Source organism: Alosa sapidissima, chromosome 17 (assembly GCF_018492685.1).
Source record: "Alosa sapidissima isolate fAloSap1 chromosome 17, fAloSap1.pri, whole genome shotgun sequence".
Taxonomy (NCBI): domain Eukaryota; kingdom Metazoa; phylum Chordata; class Actinopteri; order Clupeiformes; family Clupeidae; genus Alosa; species Alosa sapidissima.
The window spans coordinates 7,341,641-7,364,052 of record NC_055973.1 but is presented as its reverse complement, the minus strand read 5'-3'; the positions used below and the strand labels follow the sequence as shown (position 1 = coordinate 7,364,052).

Genomic DNA, 22,412 nt, shown 5'->3' with positions numbered 1-22,412 from the left:
GCTAAATTTACATGAAAAAGTCATGTCACATTAAACAAAAACACTTAGTTTATAAGTCTATGTTATCATTTTTCATCAAGCAAAGGGTTTGAAAATGAACCCTTTTCATGCTGTTATTAATTTCTAGCCATTTTCCATTACCTGTGGTCCTTTATTCAAGGGACTGATGCCAATTTATCAATGTGGTCGCAGGCTTAGCAACATGGCAACAACTTGTGGTTGCAAATGCTGAAATTATGGCTACAATGTTTTAACCGTTTATGAAGCGGTGAAAGTGTTTAGACATTTATTATCGTTACCGTCAATCATTTTCTGCTTTTTGTAGCATTTAGTTATACATAGGCCTACAGTAAATCAGTTATACCATTAGACATTCTCTGGCTATACTGTACTCAGCATTTACAAGACATCAGAATCAGCTGACTTAAAAAATGTGACAGCTGTTCTGTGGACACACATGGATAAGCACACTGGTTGGTAAGTCCCTGCTGATCTAATGAATCAGTGCTTTCTCTATTGTTACTGTTCATCTTATAAATCTGACACTTCACCCTGGCAACAGAACATGGGTGGGAGGGGGTAATGCTGGCTGTCCCTAGGGAGGAGGTAATGGTGTGTGTGTGTGTGTGTGTGTGTGTGTGTGTGTGTCACCCAACACCACCATGTATAAGCTGATGGGTGTACAGTCACTAGATGTACATGTACACAGTCATTTATTTCATGGCCCTCAATGGACAGAATTTCACAAAACTTGGCATGCCCCCAGAGGCTTTTAGCATGACCAAACACATCAAATTTGGGGCTGTTCAGAACATCTCAGCCGAAGATATAGAAAGAATTCTGTGACTTTGCTGTATCTCCGTTACCATATCGGAGAATATGTCCGCTTTCTTTTGTAAATTATTTTCATTTTTTGGATTAATGCCATTGAGGGAGGGGAAAAAAACAGCATTTTATGGTAACAGAGTTACGGTAACGCAGTTAAAGAATAGCGTATTTTAAAACCCCAGATATATTTTTTCTTCATTTTTATTGCAAAACTATATCAAAGGAAATGTGTGCAACATTTCAAGAATTGAATAAGCAAAAAGTTTGCAATATCTTTCACAATTACTTCAGATAAATGAGCTTTTCAAGAGCACAAATCTATACTGCCTGACACTCCACTTGTCTTCAGAATGCTGTAACCTTTGATCTAGGGCACATAGAAACAAACCTGTTTTGTAAACTTTAAGTGATTGGTAATCACACCAGATGTGTTTTGTCTTCCCCATTAGCCTATTGATAACAACCATGTGTTTTGATGTACCTGAAAATATATTATATTATTCCTATTAAATGTCCAATGCTATATCGTATTGTATTGTAATATCAATCTGACATGCATTATAATTAAATATAATGGGCAATATTTTCCCAAGTGTGATAACAGTAACATTTCGTTCACAAGTACTGCTTCTTTTCACTTACAACAAACAGCCAGCCAGTAAAGTAAATAATGAAACAGGTTTTCCATGAACCTCTTTTGTTCAGGTCACGTTTGTGTGGAAATTAAAAATGTGTTGCAACATTACTGAAAACATTACCTCAGTATGTCTTAAGCTTCACACTCTGGGGAGGGGAATATACGCATACAAACGATAAGAAACTTGCAAATACCTCTGCCACAGCAGCAGCAATCCGAGGTGGCATCAATTAACTGACTGTGCCGGTTAACCTGTCAACTAGACATCAGACCTGCTTTTATCATTGTGCACAGAGTAGAATGTGTGAGGCGTCATCTTTAATCATTTTTTTTTTCGGGGTAAAAAATATGTCCCCGCACAATGCAAACTCCCCAGACAGCCGTGTTGTTTACTGCGGATTAACAAAGGGAAGGGAAAGTCAAGATTCTGACATGAGCCAAAGTGAACAAGGTGCCACAATACCAGTGTGAGAAAACACTCCAAGAATTTCTTTCAGTAAAGTTGGTCACATTCGAAGATGTTTCACTCTATTGTATTTTTTTTATTTATTATTTTGAGAGTTTATTTCTAACTTTATCGTGTTTGTGTGTGCATGTGTATATGTGTGTTTGTATGTGTATGTGTGTGTGTGTGTGTGTGTGTGTGTGTGTGTGTGTCTTGCTGGTCAGGCAGAAAATAACACCCCAGCAGAAAAGTTGACTTGGTAATCGAGTGAGTCATAGTCCTTTGAGGACCAGGCCTGATGAAACCTTATTGTCCTATCAGATTGGTAGAGTTGGGTCCCAGCACATGCAACGTGGGACTTCTTTCTGCCACCTTCAGTTCCCCTAATGTTGTTTGTGTAAAACTGAATAATCACAAAGCAAAGGGTGAGTTATGAAAAATGGCACTAAAGGTATTAATAATATTAACATATGTCTCTGCTGTTGTTTTAAATGGTACATGGTAGCAGTGAGTTGATAATATTCTCTGTCTCAAGCAGTTCACAGCTGCAAAATGGATGCAAAGTTCCCCAATCTGCAATGCCTTTTTTTGTGCTGAGCTGGTAGCATTCACAGGCAGAACACCTGATATGACAAAACACACTTTCACAAGCTTCCAGTGTTTCGAAAATAACAATAAATGGGGAGAACAATGACAGACAACACTGTCACATGGCCTAGAATCTAAAACAAAACAGTAAACGGACAATTTGACATTATCGAACCATTTATGTCCAACACGATGACAGGATTTTTAATGTGCGGTACAAGGTTTCTCATCTGCAGCAATTAGATCATCCTTGCATCTATATAAAGACAATGAGAGAGTCATATTTTTGTGGTATTCTCTCACCGCAGTGTACAAGAATCCCCACTTTCAAAGTCACTGTGATCCAAACTCATGGCAGCATGTTAATTGCTCAATTAACTTGGCAAAGCACCTGCCAGACAATGCACTTTGAATCCTTGATTTGGCAAATTGTCTGCCTTTGAGTAATGCACACAATAAAGCTGCTATTAGGGCTTGTGTCTCAGCACCCGTTGGTGCTGCCATGCATCAGAGTCACATGTAGCCGATCTCGATGACTGACGGCAGGCGATAGTTATCATGGTCTGCATCAAATATTCTCCACTGCTCTGAGTGACCTGCCAAGTCGCTTGCTCACCGCGACAGGATGCTATCCTGATGCACTTACCGAGAAGGAAGCCTACAGAATGAAAAGGTGATTCTCTCTACCACACAATGTACAGCAAAGATGAAGAAAGTAGTGTGCACTGAAGAGAAAATGATTACCTTTTTGCTGCATTTCTTTCCACAATAACTGAAATCAATTTCGATAATTTGTTCAAAAAGCACTTTTTTGCCTAATAAGAACATTATGTGAAGGACAGTGAACAAGAGTCATTCAAAAATCTCACAACCACCAAAGCTACCAGGAAATAGCTTCTACTTTTGGAGCACATTTCTGAGTTTGAATAATGGCTTTTATGATAATATATGCAGTGACAGTGGGCCCTCTCAGGAGCCCGTGACTTAAGCAAGACCTGCACGAATATTAAGCTTGATAAACTGCTTGTCTGCTGCTGTTACAGTACTTCTCAGAAATGAACGAAATATTTGTGTTGGTCTGTACATTGTGACTATTCTGATAATTGTTTATACAGTGCATTTTTCAAGGCACTCGAGGAGGCACAGCATTTATCAGCTGGATAGGGTAAAGGATATTTATTCATATTTTTAAATACCACCCACGTCTTCTCCACACCACACACACACTCTCTCTCTCTCTCTCTCTCTCTCTCTCTCTCTCTCTCTCCTTCTCTCTCTCACTCTCGCTGCTTTCAGGGGGGTTGCAAGCTCTGGCACATGAGATGACAGTTCCCCATAGTTGTGATTCATGAAGCTGAATGCTGCACATATTGCACATTTTGCATGGTAACATCAGGTTTGTTCAGGGAGAAAGACAAAGCATGTATGAAAGTTTAAGCATTTATATTCATATATTTTTTTTTTCTCAGGGATCTATTAAGCTGCTTGGGTCCAAGAACTTGTTTTAGAGTGTGGATTTGGGGGAGGAAATAGAATTTTAAAACAATATAAGGCTACACGCACAGAATACTAATCACAATGCAATAAAACAGATGTTCAGTGGTATTTGTGCAGGCGTTTACCTACGCATCCGTTTGTGATCTCTCCTTAACTGTTAAGATCTCTCTTGCTCATAAAATATCCAGATTCTTCAGGGATTTAACTTGCAAAAATTACCACATGCCCTGGCTTCAAACAACAATGTCTCATAGTAGCATTATTCTAATAAAATCCATTCCTTCAATGCTTTTTTATAAGTCATGTTCTTTTTAATTATGATAAAGTGGAATACTGAATTAACACAACAAAAATTTTGACAACAAAGGCGTGTGGGTCACACTTTACTTGGACAGTCCGCCCACAGACTATCTACAGATGCTCAGATTATCAACAAACTACTGTATCTGTCGATAGCCTGGCGTAACCTTGAATTATTCAGAAATTGAGTATTGCGCCATTTGGATTTGATTATGGGGCATGTTTCAACCAATATAGGAAAAAATGCCTCTGCATGCAATTGGATAGACCTAACCAATCAGAGCAATGGTATATGTGAATCATGTATAGGGAGAACAACCAAAGACATCATTCTTCTCCAAAAATTCCTTAATTGCTGTTCATTTTGTAAAGCTATTGTGCTTTCAATATTGTGTAGCTACAACAGACATCTAAACATATCGCTTTATAGCAACAGCCTTTTTGTTGTAAACAAAATCAATTTAAACACACTCGGGTGACGTGAATAACTAGGCATTGTTGCTCATCTGTCTATATTCATGTAAAGCCCACCCAAACACCTCTGAGAACCTCTGGTTTGGCCATAGAGACTTTGAGCAACTCCAGACGAAATTTCCTGAACTCAGTTTTGTGGGCAGGGTAAATTCAGGCTTGCTTCCAGGTTAATCTGTTGACACCCTTTTGACTTCAATTTATGGTTAAGCTTAAGGTTAGTGGTTGGATTTGGTTAATGCAATGTACAGTAATTGTTGAATAATAATTTTACATACTGAACTTTAATCTTAACAGATGATCTGTTAAGTGTATGTGGGCTGACCTAAAATCATTTTGGTAAATGTTTGCCTTTATTGTATGTTGTGTGTTTACTGTATGAGGGTACATCTCATAATTTTGGAGTTGAACAATCTCACATGTTGCACAATCTTCCTCAATACGTCTGAGACTACAACTAGGTTCCAGAGCCAAGGAACTAATTCCCGTGTGTTATGGTGCCTAAATCACTTCAGCTCCTCAGGTGAGATGGCTCAGATTGCACAGTGACTCTCCAAATGACCTTGAGGAACAAGTGTCGCCTTTTGGACGATAATAAAAACTACTGCATCCATCTGTGGAGCTGCTCACTGAATTTTAAACAGCCTGGAATGGGCTTACTGTTTGCTAAGAACTCCCTGATTATTAAAGCAGATATGCTAAGTTAATTGTTTGCCACAGAGATCAAGGATTTGGATAAATGGTAGTCTCACAATGTTGGCTCACAAAATTGATTTTGGACAACCCCACTCCATGCTGTTCCTTTTGAAATAAAGGAAAAGCATCCATGGTGTTTTGTGGCAGTTGACAGTTTGTGAAATGAATAAATAAAGAAAGGCATTCTTTTATCTAGGCGCCTCCCTGCAGAAGCGTTATACGACAGCTGTAGATAGTTAACAGTCATCCTCAAACAGAATTATTTCAGTTCTGTTCAAGTCTGTTCCCTTAGTTCATTACTATTGCATAGCTTGTAGCTACACTTTACTCATCTAGACAGTATTGCATTATTTACCAAAGCACGACAATTGTGCAGAAGTACAGCACAGGACAAGGGACACCATAAAATCCAGAAAATAATAAATAATAAATGCTCAAGTCATTTACATGCATATATTACACAACTCACCAGGCATGTGTGATGTGTGTTTAAAAGAACCAGCTGTTGCTTGCATCATCCATTTACTTTAAAAAGAGAGGGAAATCGACAGATCTAGGACAAGCAGGGCGGCTTCTGTTCGCCCGGGAGAGGCATTAAAGACTGCCAGGCTCCAAGGGTCTGCACAAAGCCTAATGGGGCTAGGAGTTTGTAGTAAAGATCCAGCCAGGCCTCAGAGACACTTAAAATACATACAGCCAGATCTGGGCCGGACTGGAGCCAGATCCAGGCCTGAGTTGGGGGGAAATCACTGGGGAAATGCAGTCACACACTGCAGAGGGGATCCATCCAAGGCAAAGGCACTAGAGAGCTCCAACGTCTTCAGTGTTAGCACACACACTTAACAAAGGACTTCTGGCTGTGTGAGCTATTATGGGTTATGAGGCAAAATAAAACAGGAAAAATAGCTAATCATAGGCCATTTTACTGCAGTTTACACACACTAATTATCCTGCTGAACTCTAAAAACTCGCTTCTTGGTGTTCTGGAACCACTTAAACGTGTTGTAATGTGGCACTGCATTTTCAACACATGCTGACATCCTAGATGAACATTTAATCTACTGGAGAGTATCTAAAAAAGCACACACACCACCACTCCATCTGACTCGGAGAGAGCATGCGCCTGCTTGCAGTGGCATCTTTAGTGTTTACCAAGCTGTGCAACAGCTCCGAGCGTTACTCACAATCGTTTGCTGGAGCTTTCATTTCATTCTTGACGCTCACTGATGGCTGCGCCCCTAGCTTCACTTTCAACCCAGACCACGTGTGCTCGCTTGCATTTACATCAAGGTCGCGAGATGGATCAGGCTTCTGATCTTATCCATCAGAGAACTCTCCACAAACCAGTACTGTGTAAATGCTCACAATTAACATGCTACTATAAAAAGTACTTACATTAAATTGGTGTGGTTTTACAGCAGATATACTCTATCTGCCCTAAAGAAGTATGTTTTATGAGCCCTTTAAACATATTTAATCAATGGTGTTGAGCTAAAATATAAAGCGGCAGTTACATGTTTATGACCTTTTCTGCTGTATCAGGATCCTTTTACACGGGGCAGAATTGATCCAACGACTGTGTAAAAAAACAGATATCTCATATGTTTCTTGCTTGAAACACACAATTTTATTTTATAACGGAGTGTTACCAGTGTAGATATTGTCACATCTTTAGAGATCTGCTAATGCCCACTCACTATGAGTTTTGGCTCTGGATAGGACAGTCAGTAGTTACAAAAGGGAACGCTTGTTTGCCAGATATGTCTTTCGGGAGGACCATGAGTCACACTACTTAGAGTGACAAGCCTTTTGGATGGAGCTCAACAACAATCCCAGAGTTCTATCAGAGGCATGGGCAGGCATCATGAGCACAGGACAGAGAAAGGAGGGTACGGAAAGCAGACAGACCATAATTGCACATAAGAGCTCAATTGATATGGAAAAGGTGTATCATATGAGATTGTAGGATTAAACTGTATACATTTTCTGTAATATTTGGGTCTTTCATTTCAGTAATGGCTTATTGTTGGCAATTATATATAGACACTGTCTTTCTCTCTTTCCTCTCTCTGTATGTGTGTGTGTGTGTGTGTGTGTACATCTCCAGGAAACAACTATGACAGAGTAAGAAGACATCAGTGTTTGGGGATGAAAATTGATTGACAGGCAGTGAGACAAAGACTGTCCCTATAAGTCTTAGGATGACCCCCCCCCCCCCCCCCCCCCCCCAACAGAAAGTGGACTTAATTAATCATTCTAGTGAAGGAACCCTGTGAGAAACCTGGAACCTCACTTGAGGCAAAGAACCCACTCTACACTGGTGAACTCCAGGGTGTCTCATTAACTTCTAACAGTGATAGCCACCATTTTATCATGTGGCTCTCAGCTGCAGAGGTATGGGGGCGAGGATGTGCCCAGTGAAAAATTCTTGGGTTTTCCCTGAATGAGTAAAAACAGTTTTGATGGGGGAAATCAATTGTCCTTTAATTCCATCAAGACATTTCAATAAGGGCAGATCTACAGCAGTGGCAGAAAAGAGATAGTAGACCTAACATTTGCTTTCACCAACACATGCAAAGTTACATTATTCTGCTGGTCTATATCTATTACTTGCTTACATTGGTCAAAGACACTCAAAACTCACATATTTCAAATAGAGATAATAGAGAGTAAGTCTCACTGTCCACACACAGTCCAAATATACCAGATTATCCGTTCTATTAACCAACACATAGCCAATCAGCCTGTGCTCCAAGATAGAAGGAATACTCCCTAAGTTGAACACAGGCATTCTTCAGAAAGTGGCATTATGGTTCAGAGTGAATTAAAAAAAAAAAAAAAAAAAAAAAAGAAATCAAGTATAAAATAGAACTAGATGTACTGCAGAGCGGTACAAAATATGACCGCCACCGTCCTGCACAGTCTCTCCGCAAAAATAAATCACACATGTCAATTTGTCTCCATCTCCTACTCCATCCCCTACTCTTGCAACTTTTGTGTATGTAAATTAGTGTGTGCATGCGTGCGTTTGCTTTTGTGTATGTGTGTGTGTGTGTCTGCTTACCTGCATGTGTGTGTGTGTGTTTTATGTGTCTGTGCGTGTGTGTGTGTGTGTGTGTGTTCGCTTGTGAGTGGGTGTGTGGGGGTAATGGGGTGTGTGTGTGTGTTTATGTGTGTGTTTTTATGTGTGTGTGCGTGTTTGTGTGTGTGTGTGTGTGTGTGTTTATGTGTGCATGCATGCGTGTACGTGTTTGTGTTTATGTGTGTGTGCGTGTGCGTGGCATGCGTGTGCTTATGTGCGGGCTTGTGTGCGTGTGTGTGCATGTGTGTACGTATGCCTGCATGTCTATTGTGTGTGTGCGTGTGTCTTTATGTGTGTGTGTTTATGCGTGTATGTGCATGTGTGCGTGTGTGTGAATACCTCTGTGTGTGTGTGTGTGTATCTTTATGTGTGTGTTTGCGTGTGTTAATGACTGCGTGTGTGTGTGCATGCGTGGTGTACAGTCACTAAATGTACACATATATTAATTTATTATACGGTTCTTCACAATGCTAGTAGAACGCTCCATTGACTTGAATGGGATTTCCCAAAGTTCTAGCGGTAAAATAAATTAATGTAATTACCGCTGCAAACATATAATTACCGCTGTCAATGGCAACAGGTTTTGTGCTTCTGATACGTCTTTCATATCACTACGCAAGGACTGGAACTTCATTCAAACGTGAAAGAAGACAGTTGATCAGCTGTGTTCTAAAAAATGTTTGATTCAAGTTCAGCAGCGTGTGTTGTTGCGAACTATTTGTTTCTCAGCAAATGCCACGATGAACGGTAACAAATAGGCTAGGTTATGTAAGCTAAAGTCATATCGTGGGGAGTTTATTATTTCGTTTTGGCAAGTAGCCGTATAATAAGCGGGATAATGTATAGAACACCGGTCATTATGGGAAAATAAGTCCCTTCACGGCGAAACAAGACCCCTCCGCTGGCGCGTCGGGGTCCGGTTCGCCCTGTCGGGACTTATTTTCCCAATAATGACCGGCGTTCTATAAATTATCCCTTACTTATTGTATGGCCCCCCATGGAACGGAATTCCACAAAACTTGGCATGCATTCAGAGGGTGTCATAATGATCCTACACTCCCAATTCCGTGCAGTTTTTAACCTGTCAGCCAAAGATACCTGCAATTACAATGCCTCGTTTTTGCTTTTTCATTTTTAACTAGGTGGTGCTATGCATCAAATGAGTGAATATGGGATGGGTTGCCATGTCCCCTGGAGGCCAACATACAAAAAGAATTGGCCCTACGGTTCTCGAGATATTCACAGAAAACTTTGTGTCAGTCACTACATTTCCACAGAGATTAATTTATTGTATGGCCCCCCCTGAACGGAATTCCATGAAACTTGGCATGCATTTTTCTTTCCGAAAAAAATCAGGAAGAAAAAAACTCTACACCTACAGTACAGTATATGACTGCTGCTTCACTGCGCGGCGGTCATAATAATCAGTTAAAGTTATCTATACATATAACTGAAGTACTTTGTAAACAAGGTGGTAAGAGTTTGGTCAAAAGTTTTGTCTGGAGCTAATCTGAAGCAGTAGGCTATTATGTGAGGTACGTCATCCAAGAACAATAATGAGACAGACAAGGCCGTAGCCAGGATTTTTCAAATACCGAGGTCAGGGGCGTCGCTAGAAATGTTGGGCACCCCAAAATGCTATGGAGGTTCTTCCTAGCCCCCCCCCACCCCATTTTGCCAACAACCATATATATTTGTTCAGATTATAACATGTTTTGTTTATAACTTGAACCAACACACTTTTCCACAATATTATTATTTTTAGATGCACCTGTATATCTGAGCCTTTTCCCAAATTGGCTTTGGATATTTATACTGGACCCTGCTCCATCTGTTATTAAGAATGAGCTGCTTCTCCTCATCAGTGTAGCAAATGTTGCATAATTTGCAGGGTCATAGGCACAGTGAGTGTCACATCTTGACTCTCACTTGGGAGGGCCCTTCACCTATCATTTCCCTAGCTCCTCTTTCTTCTCAACTGCCTGATTTCTATCCCCTGTCTCCTGTGTTGGATTTCTTAAAACAACAAGTCTCTAAATTACTGAACAATTTGACAATAGGTAATATTTGTGCCATGAGATAATATCCTTCACAACATTTATCATCCTATATAACATTGATATAGCCTCGTTTTCAATGCAGGTTAGCTAACTGCATCTCCACTGAATTTCAACATACATTTACATTATTTAGCATCTCATTGGTAGCCCTATTGCATCTAGTTATTGTATTCAAATAGCCTGACGAGCCAGACCCACATTAATTTGCTGCCGCTAGGGTGCGTCTAGATTTCTAGGCTAGTATTCAACCATTAGGCCTACATTTCTCACCTTTCCTCCTTCTCTGTCTGCTCTTCTGCTGGCTTTCCAAACGTTAACTTTGTGACAGCCTTTGTTCAGGTCAGGTGAATTAAGATTAGCCTACTGGCAGAAATTAACAAGACGTCAAGTTTATTTTGAAGTATATTTTTAAACTATGTGAGCTACGTTGCGTTCGTTAATTAGTTTAGGACACACTCCGCGATAGCCGACTCGACTCTACTTTCGTTTTGACATGTCAGAGGTAGGCTATCACGTGACGGTCCGTTGATGCGTAAGATAATTGTCTCGTCGGCTAGGCCTATTTGTAGCCTACTTAATAAATGAAACGAAACGAAAAAAATACCGAGAACATGACCTCGGTGTCCTCTATGGTAGCTACGGCCATGGAGACAGATGACAGGTTGACATGTCTGATGTTTCCATCTTGCGCACACTTTCATATTTACTGAGGCCTTTTCATAGTTTTTCCTGATTCACATTTCTGGGTGAAGTGAGGCAGCTAAATTACCATATCTTTCAGTGATGCGTGCATGCAAAATCACAAACCCTGTAGCGGTGATTTAAAGGGAAAGGAAAAAAAACAGGCTACGTTTTTACACAAATAAAAATGATAATGCGATTTCCCCCGCTCGAACGTGGTTCTCCTGGCTGTCACAATAAGTAATGGCAATGAAGTAATTAGTCTCATCATTTAGCACGAATAAAAGCTCTGGTGTTGCGCTGTGAAATTAAACATGGAGCTGTGTCTTTTAAGTGGGGAAACAGACAGGGAACTCAGCATGTTGGCGCTGGAGCGCATTGCCATGGCTGCCATCTCCAGAAGCATCATTAATCAGGGCCATGCTGAGGCAAGGCATGTGAGGATTGAGAGATCCCCAGATCATATAAGTGCCTGAGGAGGAGATAGTGAGAGAGGGGGGGCATCTCGGTTGCCTTGGAGGAACACGCGCAGGGGCACGGATCTCGATGAGAGCAAGCCTGCAGGAGTCATGCGCACTCGTTGGTATGGAGGCTTTGTTGGTTAATTGCCATGCAGCATCCTGAATGTTGGATGGTGTGTGTGTCGTCAACAGCCCTCTGGGACACGAGTGGTTCAAAGTGTGAGGAGCGTGGAGGCAATACAATCAGAGCGCAGAGCGAGCGCAGATTGGCCGAGGCCTAGGCGTGTATTTCAGGCACACACGTTTAAATTGTTCATCAACTGTTATTCAACAAAGTTTAACCGTATCTATGCTTGAGACTGAGATCGTCGTGTGGAGGTGTTGTTCATTAAACTGGTCCCTGTGGAGTCAGAGGAAATTGAGATGGAACTGGAGGCCTGTGTAATTAGATGGCTAAATGTGTATTAATCTGCACGAAGGACATCATTACATTATTACATTACATTGCATTTGGCTGACGCTTTTTTAACCAAAGCGACTAACAACATGGTAAACAGTAAGTTTTAGAACAATTCTCACAATTTTAGGACAGTTTAAAAAAAACACATTACTGTGCACATCACTGTGCACATCACTGTGCAAACTATGTTGTTGGTTATCCAATTAATGATAAAAAGCCCATCCAATTGAACAAGTTAAACCTAATGTGTTCAAAAGTATGCTGAATGACACATGATGACACACAAATAACAATATGAATTTTTGTGCATGGCCACCTGTTCTTTTGCCTGCGCATGGAAAACGTGTTCATCATAGGGGCAATGAAATTGACGGCGTAGTAGACAGCACTGTGACCTGGCTGCATCACATGTCAATAGCTTATGTGGCTAGATGTGGCCATGTTTTTTATGTCTCCATAGTCTCTCACTGGCTCGCAGGATCAAGTGCAACTCTCCATAAAAATGACAGTAGTTTGTAGTTATATTTTAAGTTGTATGCTTTTCCTCTATTTTACTCATAAACTCATCATCTCAGGAGATAAAACAAATGTAAACATTTGAACAAAATATTGGAATTAATCAATTAATGAAAAAGTGGTTTTATTTCATTGCATTCATTTAAGTTATAATAACATCATGAGCAAATGTTTTTACCCTTTATAGCTAGTGACAGTGCACAATGTATAATAGCTGTTTTTAGTCCTGACTGAGGGAGACAACTTGGATAGGCACAACAACAAGCTCTTTCATGAAAATGCACATCCATAATGCCCATCCATCAGAACTCAGCTAAGGCATATGACGAAACACATATGCCAGAACACAACAACCATGTGTTAATGCTACAAAACGGTACTGTCACCATAACTATATTCTCATACATGAATTTCAGCTGCCGGATGTCTGTTGAATGACGACAGAGAAGTTATTTGTAAATAGCACACTTCAATCAATCAGATAGGTGCAGTGGGAGCCATGTTGTTTATGTCCAGTATGTCTTAACTCTGTCAGTGCTGAAAGTAAAGAACTTGATATTAGATTACTGTCCTTTTGTTTTGAGCATTCAACTCCTTGTACTACATTTCTTTTGTCAAACAGTTCTGTTGAAATATTTGTGTTTGAATTCAGATTGTGGAGCTATTCTATTTTACAGCTCAAGCTTATTGTAACATGCACCAGGGACTGATTTGGTGTCAACATTCATTAAAGAGGAGATAATCAGATTATCCTGTTGTAGCCCTATTTGTATGCAAATTGACTTTTAGCATTTATTGTATGCTTTGTTTTTGTTTAGTTTTTTCAAATCTATATAAATCTTGAGTCACCACTTGTGAATGGCATCTTGTGTTGTTTCAAAATCCAACTGCCGCGAGCCAAACATATTACTTTTTTGAAGATGCCATGCTTTCAACCTGTGGAACCTCTAACTGAAAAGTGTATATAAAACTGCTGACACCAACGTTGGCAAGTTATTGTTATTTAGGTATTTAGTATACTGTTTGAAAATCTAATGTTTTGAAACAACCTATAACCACATCCATTTGTTTTGTCTGGCATAAGGTCAACAGATTTCATTTTGATTGTGTACAAAAGAGATCTGTTACAAGCAGTTATATCAGCCTTTATACTGCAGCAGGCAACATATTCCTTGCATGTCAACTTAAGGCTGCATAAATATACATGCATACTAATTCCAGTTGTCTTTCCCTCCAGTTTGTGGGTGACAAATGTAACTTCATGCGGTGTACCAGATGGTAGGGTTTGAACATAAATCTTAGAAAATCAGACGTCTGATAGATGGTGCTCTTGAGCAAGTACTTCTAAATGACACACTCAACCAAGTTTCAATTTTCACTGGAGAAATTGACATATGACAAGGAACGGAGAGTGGATGTTTCATAGGTATAACTGAAGGTGTTCTATGTGTATGCGTGTCTGTAGAAAGCACTCCTGAAGCATGCCAAACCTTGTGCTGCCGTAATATGTGCAAAGGATGTACCTCTGGTGAAACTACCTCCCAGTCCTCCATGTCTTACAGTTTGCAATAGGGAGGAATTGAAAATCTGAGGGGGAAAAGCAGTGGCTCACCAGGCCCATGTGGTTCAGTGGTTATGTTACACCGAATTGTCAATAAATTGATTGTAATAGGAGGGATAACAAATCTATTTCAAGTTCCACTCCACTGAGAGAGACTCAGCTGAAAACCAGAAAAAAAGAATATTGTACAAAAGGTGGGTGGGGGGGGAATGGGGATGAGGATGGGGTGGGGGGTGCGACTAGTAGGATGCCTCCCTGCATGACACGCGACCACCATCCTGCATCATGAATAAACCATACTCAGGCCAGCAGAAGAATAAACATTTGTGTATCTTCACCTCTGAGGGCTAAGCCCTCCTGTCAGAGACTGGCGCTAACACAACTTACAACCTCATTCGCATGCAGGCTGCATACAGACAAATCTAGAACCCAAATCTGACAGCCGTACCCTCAAAGCACTAAGCATTTTTCACCTGCAAGATAACTGATGTCTGAAAAATATGTGTCTAAAAATTCACAAACCTCCAGTAGCAATATCCAGAATACAGGATTGAGTAATATTGCAACATTCTTTAAACTTCCAAAATCAAATGCCTCCACTTATTAATAAAAACAGAGATAGAACAATAGGTTTTTATATAGTTTTTTTTTTTTTATTTATAATTTATATCAGCAGATACAAAAACTTGAACTGTATCCAAAAATGTGCAATAAATCACTATTGATTCATTCAAATAACAAATGGATACAAACCAAAACAATTACTCTGGAAAATGTACAATGTAAACTGGACAGAGCTGGAATTCTTTTCACTACATACCGGTCATTAAATCAGTGGGCAATAAAGTATAGCTGTTACCTATTTTAGTCTCCTAGTTGATCACTTTTAGTTCATGTATATGGCAACATTCTGGTTTCTCTAGTGTACAGAAAGGCAATCTTTATGATAAAGCAGCTTGAAGCGTGTAGAACACATAAAAAGACATACAGGTAATACCATGTACCAATGTTAATGAGAAGAGAATTAACAAAAAAAATCTTTTAAAAATTTAAACTTTTTTGTGTAAACATTTACCTTCATTCGCAGCACAGAGTCAAAACAAACAAAATGTATATAAGGGGGAAGCATAAAACATAATACAGGCAGTGCTCGTTAAGTGCTTGATGGCTCTAATTTCAATATGCTTCAGCTATCTAAACAAGCAACTACCTAAAACAATTAAAAGAAAACACTCATTAAAGTCTGTCTGTGAACTTCTGGGATCTCAGCATACTAAAGTATTTGAGGGGGGGGGGGGGGGTCTTGAGACAATTAGAAAACATGGCTGCAACAAAACACAATTAAAAAAGGTATAAAAACAAAACAACAATGAAAGGAACATTACAGCTCAGCACCCAACACTTCATTTCACATTTAGTTTTGCTCATATCAACGTCAACATTTTCCTTCTATGCATAATGTTCTTTTTTCCTTGTCAAAAAACACCAACGCTTGTGCCTTGCCTAGAGCACATTCTTCTTTTTTTGATCATAGAAAGCAAACGTGTCAAAAAAAGAAGAAATAGAGGGAAAGGATGCATGGTCTCAATAAGGCAATTATTCACCAGAATTTCCATATCTGCTGAATTCAGGTCAATCATATCTACTGAAGACTTAGCTTACTGAATGGACATGAGACCTACACTCCTAGTCTATTGTACATCACCATAGGCAACAAACTACACTTAATCAATGCGGATGGACGTCTTTAACAGTCAGCCTATAGGCAACACATGATGCGTACCTACGGTATACGGATGCCATGATCGATTTGATCCCATTCCGTGAGTTACTACTATAATTTTGAACTTATCACTCCTTAAGACCTAAACAATCATATCGGGATAAAAAAAGGCCGGCACAGTTAAAGCCAAGAGCCTCAGATAAAAACGTGAGCCTGTGTCACTAGTAATAAGAAATGATGTATTCATTTAGGAATGGCAGAATTTATCCACATACACATTGTCCTCTGTGGAACAGCTTAATTCCAATACTACACTATACGCTACCTCTACCATACTAGTGCCCCTTCACTCAATTTGGCCCATTGTCACCAATGATGATAATTTCAAAAATTTCACAGACTACTTTGTGCACTAAATAGTGAGAATACACAGCATTCACAATCCCATCAAAGCAACTTGTCAAGCTCCCAAAAAATAGTCTAACATGTTCATCAACTGTAAAGGACATACTCTGTTTCCATTTAGAGCAGTTCCTTCAAGATTATTTGGGCAACTATTGACAGGGAACATGACAAAACTGACCAAAGCACCTGCTGAGCTGCTTATCCAGGTGACATTTTAACCTAATTCCCACACACATGTACATTCGACTAGGTCCAACTGAACACAGAGTTCACTGGAAAGACTGGAAATGGCTGATCCCCTCTGGTTACTGTGAGCCCTCGTTTCAAATACAACAGGATCTTCCCTTTCAGAGTAAATATAGAAAAATGTAAAGGATCTCTGCATCGGGTTATGTAAGAAAGAGAAGACTGATATGCTAAGAAGTGCTCGGATTGTTAACAGTCAAAAATTGATACTGACAGATGATGACAGTTAGAAAGAGAGCACAAGTACAAAACACACAGCAACACTGTAAAACAAAACATTAAAATGTCCCATCCTGCAAATAACAGCATCAGTCACGTACCTGTCCCTGGACAAATTCACAAAAATGACAACTGTTACGGTCACTTTCAACTGACATCACAACCATAAGAATCATGTCTGTTCTGAAACTTGTATCTTTAAAAACATGATAATCATAAGGCATGGAACTCTCATAGAAAGTCGTCAGAGAGTCGTCAGTTCTTTCTAATCTAATTCTTAACATTCTGCTTCAAGTTCTCCCATTGTTCCTCTTAATGAAAACACAGATGTTTCATCCAATTTCAGCATGGCTGACATAAACATATCGCTCCCCTTAGACCATAAGATACAGAACAACACTCAACACCAAAAGACAAAGCCTAACCAGGTCTGGAAGTGTCTACAAACTTCATCTCTCCCTTCCCTTTTTTGAAAGTGTAAGACATATATTTGCCCTTATATAGTGTTTATTTTCATGGCCCTACCTACTTTTCCCTCACACCCCGTTCACACTGCAGTTTCAACAGGTGCGGCACCAGTATAATGTGATTTTTCTCTCAAGGCTGATCATTTGGCTTTAGTGTGACATGGCATTAACTAGATAACTACCAGGTCTTCCTCAGCGATTTCAGTGACATCCATTCTCATGATTCCCACACAAAGCAAAGCAATTACGTAAAGACCTATGACATATCCAGCAGCATTGGTTACAAAAAGTCCTCGGAACAGTACCTTCATTTAAATCAAAATAAACACATATGTAAGTAACTGTTTGCAGTATCCTGTTCATATCAAAATGGGCCAATCTGCTGGCTGACATCAATAGAAACTGGTACTAAAAAATAATATCTTCATAGGATTTGTAGAGAATGTGATAGATTATGACAAAATAAAAATGTAATCAAAACATCTACAGCATTAAATCATACTATGGCAAAAACAATGTTTTAACATGAGTACATAATAGTTATTATGTCACCGTGACAACAGACAAGGTTTGCTAGGCTAAGCATGCTATGTGCCAGATTCTACATGAGGAATCAACTCTGCAAGTTAAATCGACATCATAACACTGAATCAGAGCCATACGATATTCATCATGGTTAAATTTAAAGATCAGATGCCAAAAGCCAAAAAACTGTTTCTAAACAAATAAAACTCAACTAAAACAATCATTTAAAACCTACAGATGTCTGTAAACCTTGTTCCATTTCAATTCTGAACCTGAAAAGTGCAATTTGCTAGCTACTGTGTCCCACGCATTGCATCTCAGTAGTGCTTTTCCTGCAAGTAATCTTTCATCTTGTTTGGTAAAGGCAGTTTCTGGATTAGATCTATGCGAGTGTACTGTCTGATGACAAACCGGCAGAGGTACTGCAGCGAGCGTACCTGCATGAAACGGGAGACGGGATTAGTCAGTCTAACGGGGTAGGTAGCTGACCCTGGCACACGAGATCTGGAGTAACAAAACGCACCATTCTCTGAGTCTTTTATTGAGTGTTCGATAAGGTCGACTATAGATGTGTGGCCCTCTAGGTCTGGCTGCTCATAAAAACTAAACCTGCCATTCGAATGCTCAATCCTTGTGTGCAAGGTCTTGCCTTGTGAACGGAAACTCAAGCTGAGCAAGTATCTGTCGTCAGAACTGTCGCGGACTAGAAACGAACCGTCCGGCAGATTGGTGAGCTTCTCTTCAGCCTCCCACCGCGTTATCGGACCCCAGTACCAACCCTGTTTGGCCAGCTTCTTTAACTCCTCCGTAAGGCTCGTTACCACCATATGTCCACTGCTCTGGACCGAATCGTAGACCCTGCTGACACCGGGAGCTGAATTGGGATCGAAGTTCAGGTGATGCCTGACCCTTTCCGCTACATGCGCATCCGCACCGCTGAATCCCAAAAATGTCCTTGGGATCTCGCTGCCGGTGAGGGGGGAGAGTGAGGGGGAAAGTGAGGGAATGTGGACACTGGAGTTCTGAAACAGCATCCCTGAGGAGCCGGCAAGCAGTCCATTCAGCGACTGCTCCAGGAAGAGCTCGGGCGGCAAGTCCAAATCCTGATCTTCACTTCCAGGTTCTACATGAACAGCGCTGCCACCCTCCATTTGTTCAACCACCTCCATGGGTGAAGAACTGTCCAAGCAGCAAGAGTGCGACCCTTCGGGGTACATTCCCTCATCTAAAGGCATGGTGTACTGGATATAGTCCTGAGGCGTCAGCCCTATGACAACAGGCACATTTTCGTCAATGTTCAAATGAAAGGCTCCGTTCTGAGGGGCCAGGTTTTTCAACGACCCTCCGTGGTCAGCGAAAAGTCCTTCCATGTCGATGTCGTGAAACTCTTTCTTCATTCCATTGAGCGACGGGCTGGGGCTGGGCGAGTGGACCATGGCTTTAACCTTCACCTCCGAGTTGACCAGCCGCAGGGGCCAAGGTGAAGGACTGTAGTGGTGACTGCGCAACGATGCCGACCTCAGCGGCCGCTGCGTTTTGACTTCATTAAAGCTCACGGGAACAGACGAGGAGGAGAAGGTGTCATCGTCTTCTCCCGAGCCCACACAAGGGGTGCTGCCGCTCTTGCTTTTTGCTTTCTGCTTGGCCGACAGCCTTCTCTTCAGGGTGCCCATTAAACCTTCACCCTTGGAGCGGCTTTTCGATCCCTTCTCCTCTTCGGTGCAGCCAAGATCGCAGGAGGTAATGTCTGTAGCGTAACAGCCCGCAAAGAAGGAGTCTTCTTTTGGGAAGTCAGCGGTCAGCACTGGCTGCTGGAGCATCACAAAATCTCCCTCCTCCTTGCCCTTGGTCATGTTGAGGGACTTTCGGATGGTCTTGAGGCTGATCATCTTCTTCATTTTGGATGTTTCTCTGTGGTGACAACATGGAAGAGGTCTGCCTCGCCTTTATGCTAGCCAGACACTAAAAATAGTGGCTGACAGTTGCCGACGATACAGTTGTCCTCACCTGAAAGTAAAATAACAAACAAAACAAATCTGAAATTACTGTGATCTTAAAACCTGTTCAGTCATTGTTACTAAAACATGTAGACGAGAATTAGAACTACACTGTGTTTTGTCACACCACCATTAAGTGCTTAATATAAGTTTCCCTGGAAGTGAAAAACTGATGTTATCTTCCACATAATAGCCTTTGAACTTGCTTTGTATGGTGTGTTCATGAAACAACAGTCTGTCTTTCTCTCGGTCTGTCTGTCTCTCAAGAAAGAGTTGGAGATGTGAAGTATAAGATTCAATATACCTACAAGATATTTAGGCCTCCCAAATAGCTGGCTATCAGTAAGGTCACTGTGAGAAATGACAATATGATAGGATAGGCAACTACAGTGAATAAAAAAGACTACGAATTTAGGAAATGATGGTAGTAGGTACATACAATGCTATTTAGCTAATCTTACCGTTTGCTAACTGTCTGCCCATAAATTAGCCACTAAATCATTGCATGCTTACTAACATTAGCTCTGTGGTTTGACATGATTATCCATCAATTTGGCACTTTTTATAAGACTGTGCGGTTATAAAGACTTGTTAGCCGCCTCAAACAGCTTGAGAGCCTACTCATCAGGGCTTTTCCACAACCAATGTATAAGAAGGAAAGCTATCTTAGGCCAGCTATCAGGAAATAGGGTTAACGTTGACTTGCAATAAAAACAGGCGTCTGCTACCCACAGTGACCCCATTCCCATGAATACAATATTATAATAAAGGAACTTTTACAACAGGGTATTAAATCGTTAAACCATAATAATTGTCACCTTTTCACATAAGGAAAACTTATATCTTATATCTTCTATCTTAAAAAACTTATATAACCCTTATAGCTAGTTAGCTAAGTAAGGGTTAGCTTGTCTAAATCCAAAGAATGTTACTAGCTAGCGAGGTGGTAAACGTCAAAGCTAGCTGGCAAGTCAACATCAGGACCTAGATTGCTACCTAGATAGCAATGTTAACATGCTAACAAATAACTTTCGCGTCAACTTACCATATTTTCCAAAGAATCTGTCTTTTTAGTTGTTGTATTTCCATGTGCATCATGCTCCGGCAATAGAATTTCCTTCTCTATTACTTGTTGACTTTTTAAACTTCGCCATTCATCAGAAATCGTTGACGTCAACTAGCTAGCATGCTAACCTCCAGATATCACCTTAGCAGGCTAACTCGGCATAGCTCACCATTATTTGGCTACCAGCAAGCACGCTAACGTAAATTAGCACATCAAAACATGCGCCTTTGAGGGCTTGTGTACGTGCAAGTTAACGCAATTCGTATTACACATTTAACCTCTGATGGCAATGCTTGCTTCGAAATCCAGCTAACATCTTTTTTAGACTAAAGACTAAAATCATCTGACCTATTATATTTGATACAGTCTTTTCGCCCTATTCCTTTTTGCTACTTTTCTGTTGTCCCCTTCTTCCTTTGTTGCCTGTTGCATTGTGGGAGAGGACTGAGACAAGGAGAGGTTCAAATGAGAGGCGATAGCAATATTGATGAAGTGCTGTCCTTGTTGGTTATGAAATCCCACAACAAACATATTTGATTGGCCAATTATTAATTATGTTTTGTCTTGTGCTATGTGTTTATAGGCCTATGCAACATAAATGTCTTAAGCTATGTGTATCCTCACTCTGCAGCAGTTGGGAGGAAATCATTGTCGAGGCAACTTCAGTGTCAACTGAAATAAACTGCCATATCAGCCTTTTAAAGCCTAGTTTCTCTGAACAGTTGCTCTGAAATGCCAAAAAGAGTGAAAAAGGGACATTTTTGCTTTGCTTGAATGGAATATCTTTAAATAACCTGAACTGAGAATCCTGGACAATGCACTGCCACCCTGTGAATTTTCTCATCAATATTCAGTGGACCACAAGACTTAGAAATGTAAATTGTGAATGAATCAAATATTAATGGTCCTTATGACAGGAAAGAAAGCTTGGCCTAGCATTATTTTTGGAAAGTGTGAAATCAAAATGGAAACTTTAAGATGGGCCCTCAGCTGTCAAGAATGCATCTAAATATTTACAGAAAATGACAGAAATGTCTTGGGATGATAAGGCTTAAGGCCACATTTTCTGAGATTTAAATCGTTTGTAAGTGAATCTGTTCAAAAAGACTGATGCTTGGTGTTTTGAAGGCATTGTTTTGATTTTATATCTTTAAGGATATAAATGTTTCTGCCATCTCATGAAAAATATCTGACAAAGGGTCAGGAGTCTATTAAAAATTATGTTCATGACCAGAAATATTTAGTTTGTGAGAAAGCATTTGCTGCCAAACATTTGTTATACCTGTCCCAGGTTTACCTTGAAACACTTTGTCTTTTTGGCACGGTAGTTTATATATTAAATATATCTTTCCTCAGTGTGCTTAGATAGGAATGAATTCTGAATATGCATCACAGATGAGCTGTATCAACAGATATGACTAATGTCATTGTAGACAACAGGGTCACCTTTGTGTACACATACAATTATTCCATAATCTAAA

The 22,412-nt window shown here is 40.2% G+C and overlaps 1 protein-coding gene and 1 long non-coding RNA gene across 2 annotated transcripts; one reads left to right on the top strand and one right to left on the bottom strand.

Annotated features, from left to right (window-relative positions):
- The first annotated feature begins 4,497 nt into the window (after positions 1 to 4,497).
- LOC121688967 lies at positions 4,498 to 9,937 on the top strand. Its single transcript, XR_006024741.1, has 3 exons — positions 4,498 to 4,583; positions 7,697 to 7,699; positions 9,926 to 9,937. It is a non-coding gene; the product is annotated as an uncharacterized LOC121688967 (long non-coding RNA).
- A 7,738-nt stretch (positions 9,938 to 17,675) lies between these two features.
- On the bottom strand, positions 17,676 to 21,363 carry LOC121688525 (suppressor of cytokine signaling 6). The gene is made up of 2 exons (XM_042068163.1): positions 20,911 to 21,363; positions 17,676 to 19,875 (listed from the first exon to the last, which is right to left on the bottom strand). The coding sequence occupies exon 2, from the start codon at positions 19,764 to 19,766 to the stop codon at positions 18,186 to 18,188; it is 1,581 nt and encodes a 526-aa protein (XP_041924097.1). The 5' UTR covers positions 19,767 to 19,875; positions 20,911 to 21,363; the 3' UTR covers positions 17,676 to 18,185.
- Between the last annotated feature and the right edge of the window lie 1,049 nt (positions 21,364 to 22,412).

Bases quoted from the DNA above. Each gene is read 5' to 3' on its own strand.
- LOC121688525 (XM_042068163.1), bottom strand. From the start codon at position 19,766: ATGAAGAAGATGATCAGCCTCAAGACCATCCGAAAGTCCCTCAACATG.